Raw genomic sequence first — 17,256 nt, 5'->3', positions numbered from 1 at the left:
ATTTCTGAACTATTTTCATAGTACGCAGCTAAGGTTCAAACACAGCTGTAAGGTTCAAACATTTTCGCAATGCAATAAATAACAGTTGCTTTCTTTCAATGAAAATATGCAGTGTGTTTATTGTGCTATCCCTGCTCTGTCAAAACTCACCTAAATATCTGAAATATTCATCCAGGCCACTCCAGAAGTTTCTCTCTATGAAGCCCTTGACCAATCCCCATGGCTGCTTCCTGAACCGCAGTTCAGCCGATACCCTACGAAGTCCATTAACACAAGAGTGTTTTTTAGTCTTACATTTACATGGTATAAAATGTTAGAAAGTTCTAATGTTTATAGTAATTGGATTATAATATTGTGCACACTTTACCTCAGGCGGCACTTGTTCTTGGCGACTCTAGTGAGCATGTAACGGTTGAGCGTGTAAAAGTAATCGTGATACGGGACATCGTGAGTGATGACTTCAGCGTCGATGATGTAACACTCGCTCACCTGACTGGCATTGTGCAAAGTCTAGAGGTAAAACACAAATAAACTACAGCTTTTCAAACATCATCATAACGACAGAAACTACACTAAACATGTCCCACATATAGTATAAGCTGGGCTGCATAATTCATCAAATAAATAATCGAGATTACAGTTATAGCTGCCACAATCAACTAATAGTGAAAAGTGTCATTTATAGCTTTCCATTGAGGTCTACTCTGATTCTGGAAGTAAAAATCCCATTCATTTCTTCCACAGACTGATAGATTTTCAGTGCTAACTTATAAACGTTTAGAGGACAGGTCTTCCATAAGCTCCAAAGATGTTCATCGATGGTATATGCTTCCGTTGAAACCATCCGTCTGTGTTATTTTTACTTCATTGTTTAAAAATAATTTTTAATAGCAGAATTCCTGTTGAACAACTACATTACCCATGGTCCAGCAGAGACAGCTCCACCAATCAGAGAACAGCGGCCAACAAAGCCCACAAATAAGCCCGTGGAAGCGACCGCCCACTCCCATAACACACTCTGAATGACGCAAACGAGTTGGTCTCCCTGCACTCTCAAACTACTTATATATTTGTGAATGTCGGAATATTCTGCAATAAATATAAACTATATTTATATACTTATAATCAACAACCTAAAATCGATAATTTGATATATTTTGATAGTTTTATATTCGATTATGTCATTCGCAGTGCTTCATGGGATTGTAGCCTGTGCCCTCACGAAAGACGGTAAGTACACAGACTTGTACCTTGTCTTTTTGTCGGATTTTCGAATACTTTTTTGCCTTAAAACAAAGTTTGGAATTTTGCGATTCACCTTGGAGCTGGTTGGTTTGGTTCATGCTTTACAACTCTTTAATGGATGTTTTTATGAAAAGTCTATGGAAGAAATGTATGGGAAAAATACTTCCGGAAACCAGATGGCTGAAAAAGAGGGCGGGCACTGTTGTGCTGTATTGCCCCAGACAAAATAAATAATTGAATGTAAATTCTATTAATCAGAATTCATCACAATTACAATATAAAGAGATATAATCGACAATCATAATTTTTGTCATAATCGTGCAGCCCTAAGTATAAGGCTTGTTTATCATTTCCGGTGACTCAGGTAAGCACACCTGTGTCTCTGTGACTGTGGCTGTCTTTGGGGCCATCGGGTTGGAGAGGGAGATGGTGTACATGATCTCTCTGGTCTGATTACCCGTTTCTTCTTTCCTCCAGGGGTGATAAACCACACCTACAGAGAGAGAGGGAGAGAAGGTAAGAAAAGGGTGGAAAAAAGCCAGTGGAACATTTTGAGTAAATATTGAGCGAAATGTTTATTTTGTTTACAACTTTTTTGCTATTAATACAATTTTATAATATCAACATATATATATTGGATCAACCATCTGTCACCTTACTCTCTAGATATTGGTATCAGCCTGGTTTAGGTGCTCACCTGAAAAGCGTCGCTGCTCCAGAAAGTCCCTCATGAACTGTGATTCGGTGAATAGGATGTCATGCAATTTATCCACACTAAACTTATACACCTCATTAATGTAAAGCTTCCCATTCAAATCCTCCTGGAAGGCCTGCACTTCCCCTGCTGAGAACACACACATACACATACATGAGATCTGTATTTTGTTTTAACAGGAAGACACCCTATGTCATTAAGTGTGACCAAAGTTGTTGTGGCAGTGTCCCCAAAGACACAGTAAGTCAATCTTGGACAAACTGACATCCAAAATAATTTTTAAAATCAAAATATTCCTTTTCTTATCAAGTTGATGAAAACATCATCATATAAAGTGTCTCAAAAGAATTTACACACCCTCGTCGTGTGTTTCTGAGGAGTCGCTGAGTTCGGTTGGCAGGTCCTCATTGTCGTTGAAGTCAATGGAGGGGGCAGGAACAGGGGCGGAGCCACTGGTCTCTGTCATGTTGTTGTCAGGTAAAGGCAGGGGCGGTAGATCTTCTGGAACACAATCTGTAAAATCTTCCACTGGGGGCACGTCAAACTACACAGACACATTAAGTATTTATGTATAATTTCCATGAACACTGTGTATGTCTGGTTTATGAAAAAACATATTTTAAATGGTCAAGGTGACCACAATACAGCATAACCTCAGTACAAAAGTACACTCAAAATTTTAGTACTGAGGTTATGCTGTATTGTGGCCACCTTGACTATTTGAAATATTAATTACTTAGTTCAGGCATAAAACTCTGAATGGCGCAAGCTGATAGGTCCTTTGAACTTGTTGTCTGTTAGGCAATCAGCTTGCGTACTCTCTCTTTGTCTAACATTTAAACTGCTCATTTTGCAAGTAAGCTGGTTTCACTGCAGCACGCTGCAAGAGTTTTCTCTAAACCCTCAACCTTCACATGTCTAGATCTGCTTAATGGGGATTGTTTGTCTAATTGTGCAGCATGATCTGTGTTTTTCTAATTGTGTTGCAGCAGTAGCATGTCCACATGCTTAACTTAGTATGTCTGTGTGTGTTCTGGCAGTAGCAAGTCTCAGTACTTGCACTGCAGCACCAGCAGCAGCATAGCAGATCTCGTCAGCCAAGACCAACATCTATAAATATGTCATACTCACATTAACATGCTAAATCTTTTGAGAGTCTGGACTACAGTAATGTTATGTTCACGTCATGTCGGAATTACCGTAATGATGAGATTTGGTGCTGTTCATGTCCTCAAAAATTATTCTCAAATCTTCTTGATTGGCCAAAATTTAGCTGACTATGATTAAGTGGTTGGCTAGCCAACTCTTTTGTGCAAGCTATGTCAACAATAAACCACACTGATTTTCAAATTAAAATGTTATTTCAGTTGCCATTTTTTTGTTTATTTATTGTTTTTAGTTGTAAAGTGGTAAGACGTTTCTTTTTTATTATTATTCAGAACTTCCAACGTAATAATGTGTTCATCAAATAAACATTTTATACAAGATGGGAGAATCATGTGACCTTATTTTATTCCCACTGTAATGTTGTGATGTGTTTTGTAAAGGAACCTGGTGCTTACATTGACCGGTGCATCCGTGCTGTCCATGGAATTGAGACTGCTATTTAGAAACACTTTCCTGTGGAGCTGGGGGCTGATGTCTATTTTAGCTTCAGGGGTTTTGGGGCCATTGTCGATGGCTTCATTGACTTCGGCGGGAATCTCTTCACAGTACCTGCACCAGGGAGAGGGGCAACAGCTGCAGGTCAAGATTACCAGCTCGGGCAACAGAACAGACCCACTCCCACAAATAATGATGGGATGGACAGTGGAAGAAAAGATGTTGTGGAGAAATGAGGAAACAAGAGATGTCTGCAGCAAATGAATGATGAGCTGTTATCTGGATATCGGGTGTTGTAAGTTTTACTAGGTATATCTGATTCAGTGTTTTTGATTGGCTGTGTCTGAATGGGTGTTTATGATTGGCTACATCTGATTGGGTGTTTTTGATTGGCTGTATCTAACTGGGTGTTTTTGATTTGCTGTATCTGATTGGGCGTATTCAATTCGCTGTATCTGACTGGTTGTACATGTATTAGATTGGGTGTTATTTGTTTTTGATTTGCTGTGTATGACTGGGTGTAATCAGTTTGCTGTATCTGATTGGGTTTTTTGATTATCTGTATTTTATCTGATTTGGTGTATTTTTTGGCTCAAATTTCAAAGTTCTTTTTAATGCCATTCGCAAAGATTACACAAGGTAAGAATTGGGCATTCAAATGGTAGACTCTGCTAACATAAACATGCAACATTTATTATCTCAACACGACAAGAAATTTAGTGCAACAGCAAAATTAAATAAAACTAGGGCAGGAATTACTTAATAATAGAAATATATCTATGTGTCAAGTGCAATATTCAAACAACATAAAACAACATCCATAATAACAGTGCAACCTAAATATAATATACAAGTGTATGATATCATAACTGATGTAAGCAGCGTATCTATAGATCTGTACCATAGTGGTGAAGGGGTTAGAGAGAAAGCCTATTGTATCTGTATCTAATTTGGTGTATTTTTTTGGCTGTATCTTACTGGGTGTTTTTGACTGGCTTTATCTGATTGGGTGTATTAAATTTGCTTTATCTGACTGGGAGTTTGACTGGTTGTACATATATCTGATAATGTGTTTTTTATTGGCTGAATCTGACTGGGTGTTTTTGACTGGCTATGTCTGATTGTGTGCTTTTGACTGGCTGTATCTAACTGGGTGTTTTTGATTAGCTGTATCTGATTGGTTATTTTTGATTATCTGTTTCTGATTGGGTGTATTTTATTGGCTGTATTTGATTGGGTGTTTTTGACTGGCTACGTCTGATTGGGTGTTTTTGAATGCTGTATCTGACTGGGAGTATTCAATTTGCTGTATCTGATTGGATATTTTTGATTATCTGTAATTCTTTATCTGATTGGCTGTATCTGATTGGGTGTATTTGATTTGCTGTCTCTTATGGTGTGTTATGTAAATTATGAATCACGTAGATGACACAACATTTATGACAGGGCAAGACTAACCCCATGGTGTTGAAGTCATCATCAGGAGGTACATAATCTTCATCGTCACTGGTCAAACCCAGCTCATTCCCATAACACTGATGGACAAAATGCCACAGCTCTTTGGGACATAATGGCTAGATCCCAAAAAAGAGAGAGAGAGAGAGAGAGAGCTTACATGGCCACCATACTGTATATAAACATTTGGGAATAATATCAAGTATTGTCCAACCTTGTCCAGGAGAGCATTTTGCCAGAGTCTGAACATCATCATGTATGTTCGATCTCTGGCACCAAATGAGGTAAAAAAGTGCTGGAAGAGAATACATACAATATTAGAGCATGAACAGCAGAGTTCATTACGGCGGTGGAAATACTGGGCCTGTTTATACCTTTTCACTGTCTGTGCACAGCTGAATGGCATTGGGAATGAGTCTAGCTGTTTTCTCTTTCGTCATGGAGCAGACATCTTTCAACCTCACAGTCAGCTATTTACAGAAATAAAGAGAGAGACCTCAACATTAACTCAACCTAAACAAACCAGCAGCAGCCAGATCTCACCGTGCTGAAACACAGTATATTCAATGTACATCAATTTCCAGAGCTAAAATGACAGGAATAAATCGCTTACACCTCAAAAGAGGGGCAGAAATGTGAGTTTTAAGCAGAATCAGCTGTTTCCCACTCACAGCTTTGCTGATCCAGCTGTGTAACGAAGAAAGCATGTGGAATGTGAGACTGATGCTCTCTGTCTGGGAGGCGAGAGTAATCCTTTAACTCACCAGCGTTTCCCAGCGGAAGATGTTGCTATAGAAACAGATCCAGTTTTCTGAGAGGTAGAGGCGACCCTGCAGGAGAATATCTCTCTGCAGAGCACAGGAGTAGTCTGTCGGGACAAGGTGAGAGGTCATAGATATTAAGATACATAAATGATGTGCTAAATATGTTAAATATGTACAAGTAATGCTGAGCATTTTGTTAATTGTATAACTCAAAGACAATCAAATGTATTCATTTACTGGGAGTGAAAAACAGGCTAATATCTATTTTATTGTAACTGTAGTATTGTATGAACATTTTGAGTATAAGTTTAAACAAAAGTTTAAGAAATTTCCAGTGTCAATGTAATGTTAAAAGGAATAGATCACCCACAAATGAAAATTCTATCATTATTTACACCTATGTTTCTCGAATATGTATGACTTTTCCCCCCCATGGAACACAAAACCAGCTGAATGTTCTTTTACATACAATGAAAGTGGATGGTGACTTGGGCTGTCAAGCTCCAAAGAGGACCATTTATGTTGTGTATATAACTTGTGTGCTATGCTCCAAAATCCAATTTTGTGTTCCATGGAAAAAAGTGTACGTGTTTCAAGCATAATGAATAGATTTTGGTTGAACTATACCTTTAACTGACTATGTAATGAAGATTCTTGCTCATGCACTCACCCACGATGAGACGCTCAGTGTCAGGCAGCTGCTTAAAGAGCTTCCGGAAGTCTTCATTTCGCTGCTTGTATGTGGGACTCAAAACCTGAAAGACAAGAAAAGAGTATGAGATTTGCTTAACAGACACACACAAACCCAAACAGAGACATACACAGTCAAAACATTTAGCATGCATCAGATCAGAGGTTTATATCAGAGGTTTGATAGACCAAATCTTGTTTATTGGAGACAAATTATTTGTAAAAGTGTTTTTGATTCTGCTTTGTACTTAGAAGAAACTTTTTTCTGTGTAAATAAAACAAAGTTACAGTAGACAACACGAAAGGCTTTGGTAAGTGATGTCTTCTTTGATCTGCTCTACTAAACATAGCCTAGAAAAGAAAAAGTAAAAATACTCTTCAAACACATGGAGGTTTCCTAAATTCTTCCACAAGTTAAGAGGTATGTAGACTCCTCAAAGTGTGATTCTCAAGGAACCTGTCAAGAAAATGTCCTGGGGCCAGATTCACGAAACATTTCTAAGAAGGAATTTCTTCTAAACTACCATTTTCTTCTGAATTTCTTAAGTTAAGAATATTTAAAAAAAAAATTGTATTAAAAATATATATATAAATTATAAAAAACTTCTTAAGAAAGTTCATATCTTTTTTCTTATGGGCTGTTTATGTAAAAATGTGATTTCAGACCAAAAAACGTTTTTGACTCTTTTGTGTTTTATGTTATTTTTATTTTCAGCTGTCACCCCATGTAAATGTGATCATGAATTAATAAAAAAAACATGTTGTTTTAAATCTTCTTAATGTTAATGATAGTTCATTCAAATGGATGCGCTGCAAAGCGCTCTTTCGCTTTGATTCCATAGAATCATAATAATTATATCACTAGGAATCTAATTAGAGACTTTTCACCACATCCACATCCCTAACGGAGTTGGCCACAGCGGTGACAGTCTCTGCCACAATTTCCCTTACTTTCCAACCTGATATATTATCAAACTTACCAAGGTGAACTTTTTTCCTTGCAGTAATTTCCTCATTGAGAACCTCTATCTCTTATCTACTAAAGTTTTTGTTTCTTTTCTTTTCCTCCATGTCAAAAGTTGTCAAATGGTTACCAGCAAGTAAGTTCTCCTATGATGGCTAATGTCATTAAACTAACACATCTCACGCACTTTACAATAAAAAAATAATTGTGAGCTGCTTGCTATTTAAAAAAAGGTTAATAGATAGATAAATTTGTCGTTACGATTTGCAAGTATTGAAGTAGACAAGGGAACCTCATGAGCAGGCTAGTAGGCTATAATCAGACAATGTCAAAGCTAGTCATTTTATAAAAATAATAAAAAAAATAAAAAATTTCTTAAGAAAATATTTAAGAACTTCTTAAGAATGTTTTAAGAATTGCACTTAATTATTATACACTTAAAATGATTATATATTATTTAAACTGTAAAGAATTTATACATCACATTCGTACTGCCTTTCATGTTCCCTGATTTTAATGTAGAAAATAACTGTACAACAGCACAATTTTTACTGTAATACAGTGAAAGAAAATAACTGAGAATCATCATTGAAAACAACAGGAGTAATATAAGTAAAACATCCAGACACATTATGGTAATGAGAATTGGGGGAACAAATGTTCTTGTCACAATGCAAAAAAATATTGATGGTCCTAAATGTAGGCTTGATTCTCTTTATGAAAAATATGTTTTCCTATTTTTTGGGGGTTAAATATAACCAGGACTTTACAGGTTTTGTAACAATAACCCCAAGCATCTAGCATGCACAGGTGGTCTCTAGACCCCCAGAAAACCATCACTGAATGATCCTGAGGGTCTATCATAACCAATGCAAACCAAAGTAAAATGCTGCACTACAATGGACTAAAAGAGGGACGCCTCCCTCATCCTCTGCTCTCTGATTGTTTTCTTACAGCAGAAACACTATCAGATTCCGAATCCCATTCAGTCCAGTGATGCTGGGCTGCTTCAGGCTGTTGGATCGCCTCCCAGTCAAAGAGGCAATCAGATTCCATCTCAAAGCTAAGGAATTTCATTTCTCATTGGAGACGTTCCACTGCCTACAGTATCTCAGTTCCTGATGATGGCTGAATTCCTCACAACATGCGTGTTAAGCTCCAGTCCAGCCCAAACTCTGAAATGACCTGGAGTAACCTCTGTAGCCCTTGAGGAGGCATCGTCTGGCATTACCTTTTTTTCACTTAAGGGATTCAGTTTACAAGCTCTACATCTTAGCTTATAAGCAACACCTCAAGACAATCCTCCACAGACAACAAGATAATTCTTTCAAACTCCTCACATAGCTATGGTTAACAGAAGTGGTGAAACAGAATTTCTTTGGAGCTTTGACGTTCTCAAAATGGAAATTTTCCTTTATAGCTGTTGTCTTCAATTTTTAAGGCTCCAGAGCCAATAGGTTTTGTGGGATATTTCAGATCCAAACTTTTCATGAAGGTTTGCTGATGCAGTTATCTAATGGAAACCTTTACAGACATCCCAGATGATTGAAAAAAAAAAAAAAAGAACAGAGAAAGTTTTTTGACATGAAAGTGATTCTGTTATCACCAGAGGTGGAGGATCTCTTTTCACAAATCTAATCTTGGGAATGCACTAATATCCCCTCAAGCCTAGATTCATTCATCTGTTGTAAGTTGTTTTTTAGTAAAGATCTCCACAGAGGATGCAAAATATGTTACAAATCTAATTTAATCAGACAGCAAGACCATCCTGTGCTGTAACAGCCCTTAACTACAGCAAGGCAGAGTTCTCGTTGAGACTTTCTACAAAGCAATTCTGCAGAAAGGAGTGGGAGGGGCTTGAGGGAATAGGAGGGGCTAGGGAAGCCATCAAGCCAAAAGAATATACAGGAGAGGAGAGGGGTGGAGCAGTGTCAGATGTAGTGGGATTTTCGCTTTAGACAGTACATTCTTCTCAATCACGATCGAGAGTTTGTGAGATTTATGTCTTCAGTCTTTAAGCTCTTTCTGTCATAACAACACTCCCTCAGCATGTCAGATTTAGTGTCTCTATATAAAAGTTGCAAAAACACTCTTAAAGGGATAGTTCACCCAAAATTAAAATTCTGTCTGTATTTACTCACCCTCTTGTTCCAAACCTGTATGATTGTCATTCATTCATGGAGCACAAAAGGAGACGTTATACACAAACCTCAGTCACCATTCACATTTATTGCATCTTTTTTCAGTGCAATGAAAGTGAATGGTGACTGATGCTAGCATACAGCCTAACAACTCCTTTTGTGTTCCACAAAAGATTGAAAGTCATACAGGTTTGGATGCGAGTGATTTAAATTATGACAGTATTTTCATTTTTGGGTCAACTATCTGTTTAAGAGTGACAGTGATGGCAACTGTTACCAGTTTCCCTAAAGTACCATATATTTAACCTGAGCTCACACCTTGAATTCAGAATGGCCAGCTGCAGAGGCCTGCAGGGACCCAATACGAAACTGAAAAAAGTAGCAGGAGCAGTAGAGGTATTTGGTTCCATGAGGTGCAAGAAAAAGATAAAAACAGTGGGATGTTAAGAGAAAGAAAGGATAGAGTTTGAGATGGAAACACAGTGCCCCATTTGTGCACATGGGTCATTTTATGGTATTGGTGTTGAGGCAGGGCAATGGACATCACCTCAGTCTTCCTTCACTCCCTCGTTCTCTTACTCTCACAGGGTGAATGAACCTTGGTAAACTTCCTAAACTGGAGGAAAGTGGGACGAGGATTGGATGTCAAATGTGTGAATCTTTCTCTCTCTCTTGTCTCTCCTCCAATCGCCTCTCAAGAGAAAACACGATGCCACCATTTAAGCAGACTTGTTGTTCAGGAGCAAGGCTGAGGCATCCAGCACTGAACTTCATGACAGAGGTCAATGGGATTTCCCTGCGACCACACACAGGATGTGATTATTTACAGTCATGAGGAGCAGCTGAAAGCGAACAGTCTTCTGCTCAGTAGAACAAACATGAGCGTAAGTAAGTAGGTGAGTAGGCGGAGTGATGGATGGATGGATGGATGGATGGATGGACAGATAGATACCATCTTTGTTCAAATGTTTGCAGTGCACATTCGTCAGGGTTGCCCAGAGGTTATGGCCACCCAGATATTGACAAAACATCATGAAGGCACTTGTAATATGCTGAAAAATGTCATCAAGAGCTGACATGAAAAAAAAATCAATTTTTTCCCAAGGGAACAGAAATGTTGTAAAATGTAAGATCAAACACAGTCAAACGTTAGGTCACAGAAAAAAGAGGTCATAATTTCCTCTCCCACAGTGATTGTATAACAACATCGGGAGGCAACACCCTCAGAAATTCATGTGGCGTTGCAGTGTGATGAGATTAAATGCTGAGGATATTTTCACATCCAACAAATGATAAGGTCACTCGGAATGGTCCAGTTCTGAACTAATGACCTTAAAATGACAATACCAATATCATGGAATGGAAACGAAAAAAAATATACAAATCTTTATATAAAGATGTCCCAAATGATCCAGATATTGCTCTAGACAAATCTGTAATGCAGCTTCCAATCAGAATCCAGCTCAGCATGTCACTATACACACCCAAAACACCACATATAAAAAAAAGAAAGAAAGAAAGAAAAAAAAAAAAGCATATAACATTCAATATCACTTATACAAGCAAAAGGAAATGAAGAGTAAAAACAGACTTACGTTATACCAGCTTTGACTTTTCTGGGAGTTTGAAGAATCCGGTGGATAAATGAGAAAAGAAGGAAACATTACAACAGTGTGAGATTTTAATATGCCTCAATACTTAACATACACATATTAACCATATATATCACACAGATACGACAGGGTTTAATTTCAAATCTGCATGTATACCTGTGTGCTTTATATAAAGACTCCAGTCTGTTATAATTTTCTAGTACAATGCCTTGACATTGTAAATTACCTTTATATCAAAATCAGTTATAAGTTTGATTATGATGAAAACCCATCAATAATGACAATATTTATTTGATATATTTTTTAAGATATGCTGTATAACAATATTTTCAAATGACAGTAGGAATTAAAAAGTATCTATCATCTGTCTGTCAGTCTGTCTGTCTGTCTGTCTGTCTGTCTATCTATCCAGCACAGGTATAAGTGCAATTCATTTGGGAATACATTATAAAATAAGGGATTATGGGAAAGCTCTGCTTGTGTATGGGGTATTCCGCACAGAAAATACTTAACACCTTTTAGATAATGCATATTACCCATACAACAAACTACCACAAGGGGGCAGTATTTGCACTAAATCAAACTGTTCTTATGTGTCGGTGAAATGTTGCAAAAATAGGAACATAAACTATAGATTCAAAGCTTTTTCACTGGAAGAAGACCTTTATAACCACATCTATCCCAAAGGACTCTTCATTTATTCAGTTTTATATATATATATATATATATATATATATATATATATATATATATATATATATATATATATATATATATGCAAAGATCCAAAAGTAATCTTTATTTCTCTCTCTCTCTGACACTCGACAAATCAGAAAAAGTAATAATAAAAGTTTAAGAAGATCATTGGACAGATAATTTCACTTATACTGGGCCTCTACATAATTCTACTGTGGTCTCATTGGAGGGATCAGGGCTCAAGGGCAGGTCAAACAAATACTGATTTCTTACTTTAATCAGATTTAGCCTGTCATACTGGAGAGGAAATTAATGAAGAGTAAGAGGTCAGGTGACAGTGAGACACCAGAGCGATGCCAGGAAAGCTTATTGTATTTTCGACTAATATATACATACAGTATGTATTTGTTTCTCTTCATTTGTCTTTGCACAACTGGAGGTGTGAAATAAAAAAAAGTTGCAGTGTTACCTCAGAATGATTTATGGATTGAGAGGTATTTTGTACAACATTGTAAATGTGTTAATCTAATTCACTTTAGAGTCCCACAATTCCAGTGCATATTAAAATGCAGCTAAAATCATTGCACAGATGTGAAAGTAGACTGGGGCATTTCAGATGTTTATGTGTGTTACAGACAGCACGATATGTGAATCCATCTGTCTTTGCATACTGTATGTGTTTCTAGCGACAACACTTACAGCAAACTGTATCTGCACTAGATAACAAGCCTGGTAACTCAACTAGGCCTAATAGAAATGGTATTTAGACAAGATAAACTAAGCCCACATCCACATTAATCCATTTTCATTTGAAAACTCTGTTTTCAGTTTCCTTATGTCATGGTTTTGAAGTGTCATGTCATGGCGGACAGGTAGCATTTTTTTAAATGCTCCATTTTTCGTTGGAGGAAAACAGAGTTGTAGTGTGAATGAGAGGCGTACACATAGCAAAATGGATGCATTTTCAAATGAAAACGTATTAGTGTGGATGTGGCCTAATGTAGTGAGGTTTTGATGACAGAATTAAATATGCATTAAATGTAGTTTCTGTATACAGGAAGAAAACTGAGAAAAATGCTTAGAGTTATTGGGATGTTAACAGGAAAGTTTAGCACTTAAAAACTTCAAATTTACTATTGTTAAACCATACAGGGATCTCTTTCAAGCAATGTAATATCAGTTTTACTATAGTAACAATAAGTTAAGTTACAGTACTATAATATTTTGTCAGGAACTGCTTACTGTGGTATATTTGACCTGTTCAAGCTACTTTCAGGTGATCCAGGCGAGAAACACTGACATTATTTATGTAGTTACTTTACTTTTTAATAAACTTTTTGTAGCCAAGTGTACCACAAAACATTTAGCTTTGCATTAACAGCTACCTTAACAGGATTGGCATGTATTAGCACACGCAAGTGAAGCAGAACATTATGGGATGGGTCACAGGCAGGGGTCAGAGAGAGCAGAAAAGAGTGATGCTTACTTTAGACAGTCTCTTGTGTGACTAGCATGCACGAGAGGAAGAAAAAATATCAGAAAACAAACAAAAATAAAACTTTATGAATTATGTGCACAGAAAATGAAACACTTCCGGGTGGCAAAACTTCTCCACGTATTAAAGCAAAAGTGATATTCTGTGTCAACATAAAAATTCTCCCTGTTTATGAGGTGCTGATGAATATGGAATTACAATGATTAATATTGATTACATGTGACTCTTCACTTTCATTATATGGCCAAAAAAAAGGCATGTAAATATTATTCAAATTTTTCTTTTTTTATTTCACAGAAATAAAAGAAAGTAATGCAGGTTGGAAGGACATTAGGGTGAGTAAATAATGACAGAATTTAAATTTTTGAGTGAACTATTATTTAAAGGTCTAAATCAGGACATTCTTGTGTCATGAGGAACTGAACAATACACGGCACACAACTGTATATGAAGTAAAAGCCAAAACGTTGCTATCATATTTGCTGATGCCTCTTTATGGGTACAAATCATCTGGGGCCAGACTCGCGAAACATTTTCGTAACTATTTTCTTCTTACATAGAATTTATCCTAAGTTATGTATCCTAATGTAATCTTATACACCATTTTTTTTTTTCTCCAGTCCCGGTCATTTTTTAAATAAGAGTCAGATATTTAGTTTACAGGCTAGGTAAACCTGCACATAAAATGATTTTATTCCCACATATAATTTACCTTGGAGTTTTTGCCGCCAGGGCGGGTGGTGTGAGGCGTCTGGCTGTGTGTGCGCTGAGCGGCTTGTTCTGGGGTGGAGGTGGATTTGTCGGAGGAATGATCTGAGCTCTTCTCCACCATGTTCTCTCCCTCTGGACTCTGGGGCGTTGGGGAGCGCGAGCGTTTACGCAGGACGGGTGAACAGGCCGGCGTGCTGCGGTTCGAGTTACTGGCAGTGCTAAAGAGAAAAGTAAAAAAAATAAGAAGTGACCAAATAAATACAAAACAGATTGTCCACTTGAGTCATATTGAAAATAATGCAAGTAGCTGTTTGAGCCATGGTTTAGTGGTTAGTGCATGCGGTATAGAGGCATACAGTACAGCGTTAATTTGGGATATGCAGTTTCAAGTTTGGACTCCTGATTCTCTATTGTAATTATTGTAATGTACAGCTTTAGAAATGTAAAAAAAATATGACTCCTTTTGTGTCCCATGGCAAACCAAATAAAAATGTAATGATTAAGTAATGATTAAATAATGACCTTAAATACAAAATCTTGGTTGAAGTGATATAATATATAATAATCCTTTGGAAAGTGTTTAATAAGGCAACAGAAATCACATAGAACTGAATAAAACTGTTATGTAAATTATAATGTCAAACTAGGTGAATGCGTCAACTGTGTAAAATAGTGATGGCACTGAACATTCAATTAATCTCACTGATTATAAATACTGTTTAAAAAAATGAATTACATGAAAGATTCATAAACATTTGTCCACCTCTGAAGTTGTTTATATGTAAAATCATTTACGTTTTAGAAGCTGTCAATACATCAATATTATACGTTTCAGTCTGCGCAAACATTAGCAAATGTACGTGTATTAGAACCACACTTTAACTAAGAATACATACAAATACTCATGAGATCATGATGGATAGTCAAACTTGTGGCAAGAGTTTGACTTGTATTGCAGGTAAAGGTTGCAATGCAGATGTAGTCTGGGTTCCTTACTGAATGTGTCATCAGATCTGACATATTCTGAACTGTTTCTGTGCATGTGTTGGTTAAACCTTCCCAGCAGGGGCCTCGTTGGCATTACACCTCTGCCATGTCAGCTTCCAGGAATGTATTCAGACTGACACCTCTCACCAAAACAGAGCAGTGAGGGTTCAAACATCAGTGTGCTTCAATTTGGGTGGGAATTTCCACATCATTGATAAAGTGGTATCAGGAGATTTATAGCTCCAACACATGGGTCAAAACATAGGAACTAATCATCTAACGATCAATTAAATTCTTCTTCTTTTTTTTTTTTTTTGGCTAGAATGATCAAGCTGATGTGTCCATCCATGCTCTCACATTACATAAAGAACAAACAACAAATTACAAATGAGATCTCTTTAAAATCACAATGTTACATCTAAACAGCTATAAGATTGAATGAAGTGCAAAAGTGGACATTTACACAAGTCTACTGGTTCTATGATTTCCTCTAAGAATTAAAAATAACTGTCAGAACAACCCAGATTACCAGATCTGTCAGTAAATAGACTTCATTTGCTTACAAAGGTCAAGATGATGAAGATAAAAGATGAAAAGGCTTCCAGAAAGATCCTTCAATCTCTCTCTCTCTCTCTCTCTCTCTCTCTCTTATCCTACAGTCATCCCATCATGTGTCCCTCAGAAAGGGCACAGAGCTCTATCTTAATTATTAATGTTCTGTACCTGAGCTAAGAGCTGGCTGCATGGAAAAACAAACAGTGTGACAAAAGAGAGATAAAGGCTGAGAGAGAGAAAGAGCAGATAAAATACGATGTAGAGCAGTGCTCCTCAAACTTTTTAACTCCGAGGTCCCCCACTGTCAAAGTCGAAAGCCCTTTTACACAAACTACTGTATGAATTTTCCTCTAGCACTTTTTTCTGAAATTATAGCAAAGCTTGTATTCACACTTTTAGTGAAACGTGATTGGTTAATAGACATTGTAAAGTGTTGATTATTTTTTAATCCAATTTTGTATACGCACAAAAGTTTTCAGATTTATAAATCCGTACATATGCCAGAACCAGCCAAAGTTCCCTTTATAAATCCCAGTTAGCAGAAGATTGTACATACATCCACATGCTTTATTCCCCACCTGACTACTCCCCGAAATAACCATATATGGAGCTTACAATGCCTCATCTGCATATAATTACCATATGCAAGCTGACATCCAGGCACGTGATACTACCGCATTTAGAGGTACAAAAAACTGTAGAAGATAATATGCTTCTGCTACTAAAAAAAAAAAAATCTTGTTTTAGTGTAAAAATATCTAAACATTCGTTAAACAAGATCAATTTACCTGAGAAGCATTATTAGATCTAAAGACTTGTTTACAGAGTATATATCTTAAGTGTCTTATTTTCCCACCGCTGCAAAATTATTTTTTGTTAAGCATAAACTTAAGCTAACTTATGCAATTTTGCTTTGAACACCTGTCTGTGTGTCACGTCACATCAAAAGCAATAGAATCTATTAAAATCAATTATGTTGTCTACTGGAAGCATCAGTTGCGGTGCTTTGCGGTGCATCGTGATGATAGTAAGGGCGCCTACACACTAGAGTTAATGCTGCATCAGAGAAAGCTGCAAATGCATTGATTTTAAAGGGCACGGTACATCGGAAGGATGGACAGGGAAAACGCAAGGTTTTCTGATAGTGAAGCTCCGTCATGCGAACAAAAGTTGAGAACATTTCAACTTTTGCTGCAACGCACTCTGGTGTAGGCATCCGTTGACCAATGAGAATCTCGGAGAGGCGGGACTAGCTGTGCTGTGAAATCGAAAAACATGGTGGACGAGCTCAAACATACGGAGGATTCATTCCCTGTCCTCAATTATCTTTCTCTGTCAGGCTAAAAAGATAGTAATTGTGGAAAGAGAGCCTGGAGAAGAGTTTCAATGTTTACTGGTACATTTTCAAAAAGATATATTTTAAATATCTATATATTTTAAACATTTCTATCAGTGATCACCTCTACCCTCTGTTGTGCACGCCTTCCAAACGGGCCTTTCGCAGTCCCATGTGTCCAACGCTCCGTCGGCGCTTTCCCTAGCATATAAGCACCCTAAACGGGTGTCCCATTCCATTTTGCGCTGCTCACGCTGGTGCTACTACTGCCAACAACACAAATAAAC

At 37.2% G+C, this 17,256-nt stretch overlaps 1 protein-coding gene across 5 annotated transcripts in view; it reads right to left on the bottom strand.

Moving 5' to 3' along the window:
• The window catches only part of gramd1ba (GRAM domain containing 1Ba), a 67,666-nt gene that overhangs the window by 14,875 nt on the left and 35,535 nt on the right, over window positions 1-17,256 (bottom strand). For 4 of the 5 annotated variants that reach the window (XM_051685292.1, XM_051685294.1, XM_051685298.1 and 1 more), the window contains 13 exons: window positions 14,093-14,309; window positions 11,172-11,192; window positions 6,452-6,536; window positions 5,782-5,885; window positions 5,392-5,487; window positions 5,232-5,312; window positions 5,021-5,136; window positions 3,523-3,676; window positions 2,318-2,504; window positions 1,943-2,089; window positions 1,620-1,738; window positions 368-510; window positions 151-254 (listed from right to left, as the gene is read on the bottom strand). In XM_051685292.1, the coding sequence (XP_051541252.1) occupies window positions 151-254; window positions 368-510; window positions 1,620-1,738; window positions 1,943-2,089; window positions 2,318-2,504; window positions 3,523-3,676; window positions 5,021-5,136; window positions 5,232-5,312; window positions 5,392-5,487; window positions 5,782-5,885; window positions 6,452-6,536; window positions 11,172-11,192; window positions 14,093-14,309 (1,574 nt within the window). The remainder of the gene's footprint in view (window positions 1-150; window positions 255-367; window positions 511-1,619; window positions 1,739-1,942; window positions 2,090-2,317; window positions 2,505-3,522; window positions 3,677-5,020; window positions 5,137-5,231; window positions 5,313-5,391; window positions 5,488-5,781; window positions 5,886-6,451; window positions 6,537-11,171; window positions 11,193-14,092; window positions 14,310-17,256) is intronic. The other variant, XM_051685293.1, reaches the window with a different exon arrangement.

Source organism: Myxocyprinus asiaticus, chromosome 43 (genome assembly GCF_019703515.2).
Source record: "Myxocyprinus asiaticus isolate MX2 ecotype Aquarium Trade chromosome 43, UBuf_Myxa_2, whole genome shotgun sequence".
Classification (NCBI taxonomy): Eukaryota; Metazoa; Chordata; class Actinopteri; order Cypriniformes; family Catostomidae; genus Myxocyprinus; species Myxocyprinus asiaticus.
The sequence above is the reverse complement of the archived record's forward strand: the minus strand, read 5'-3'. Positions and strand labels throughout refer to the sequence as shown.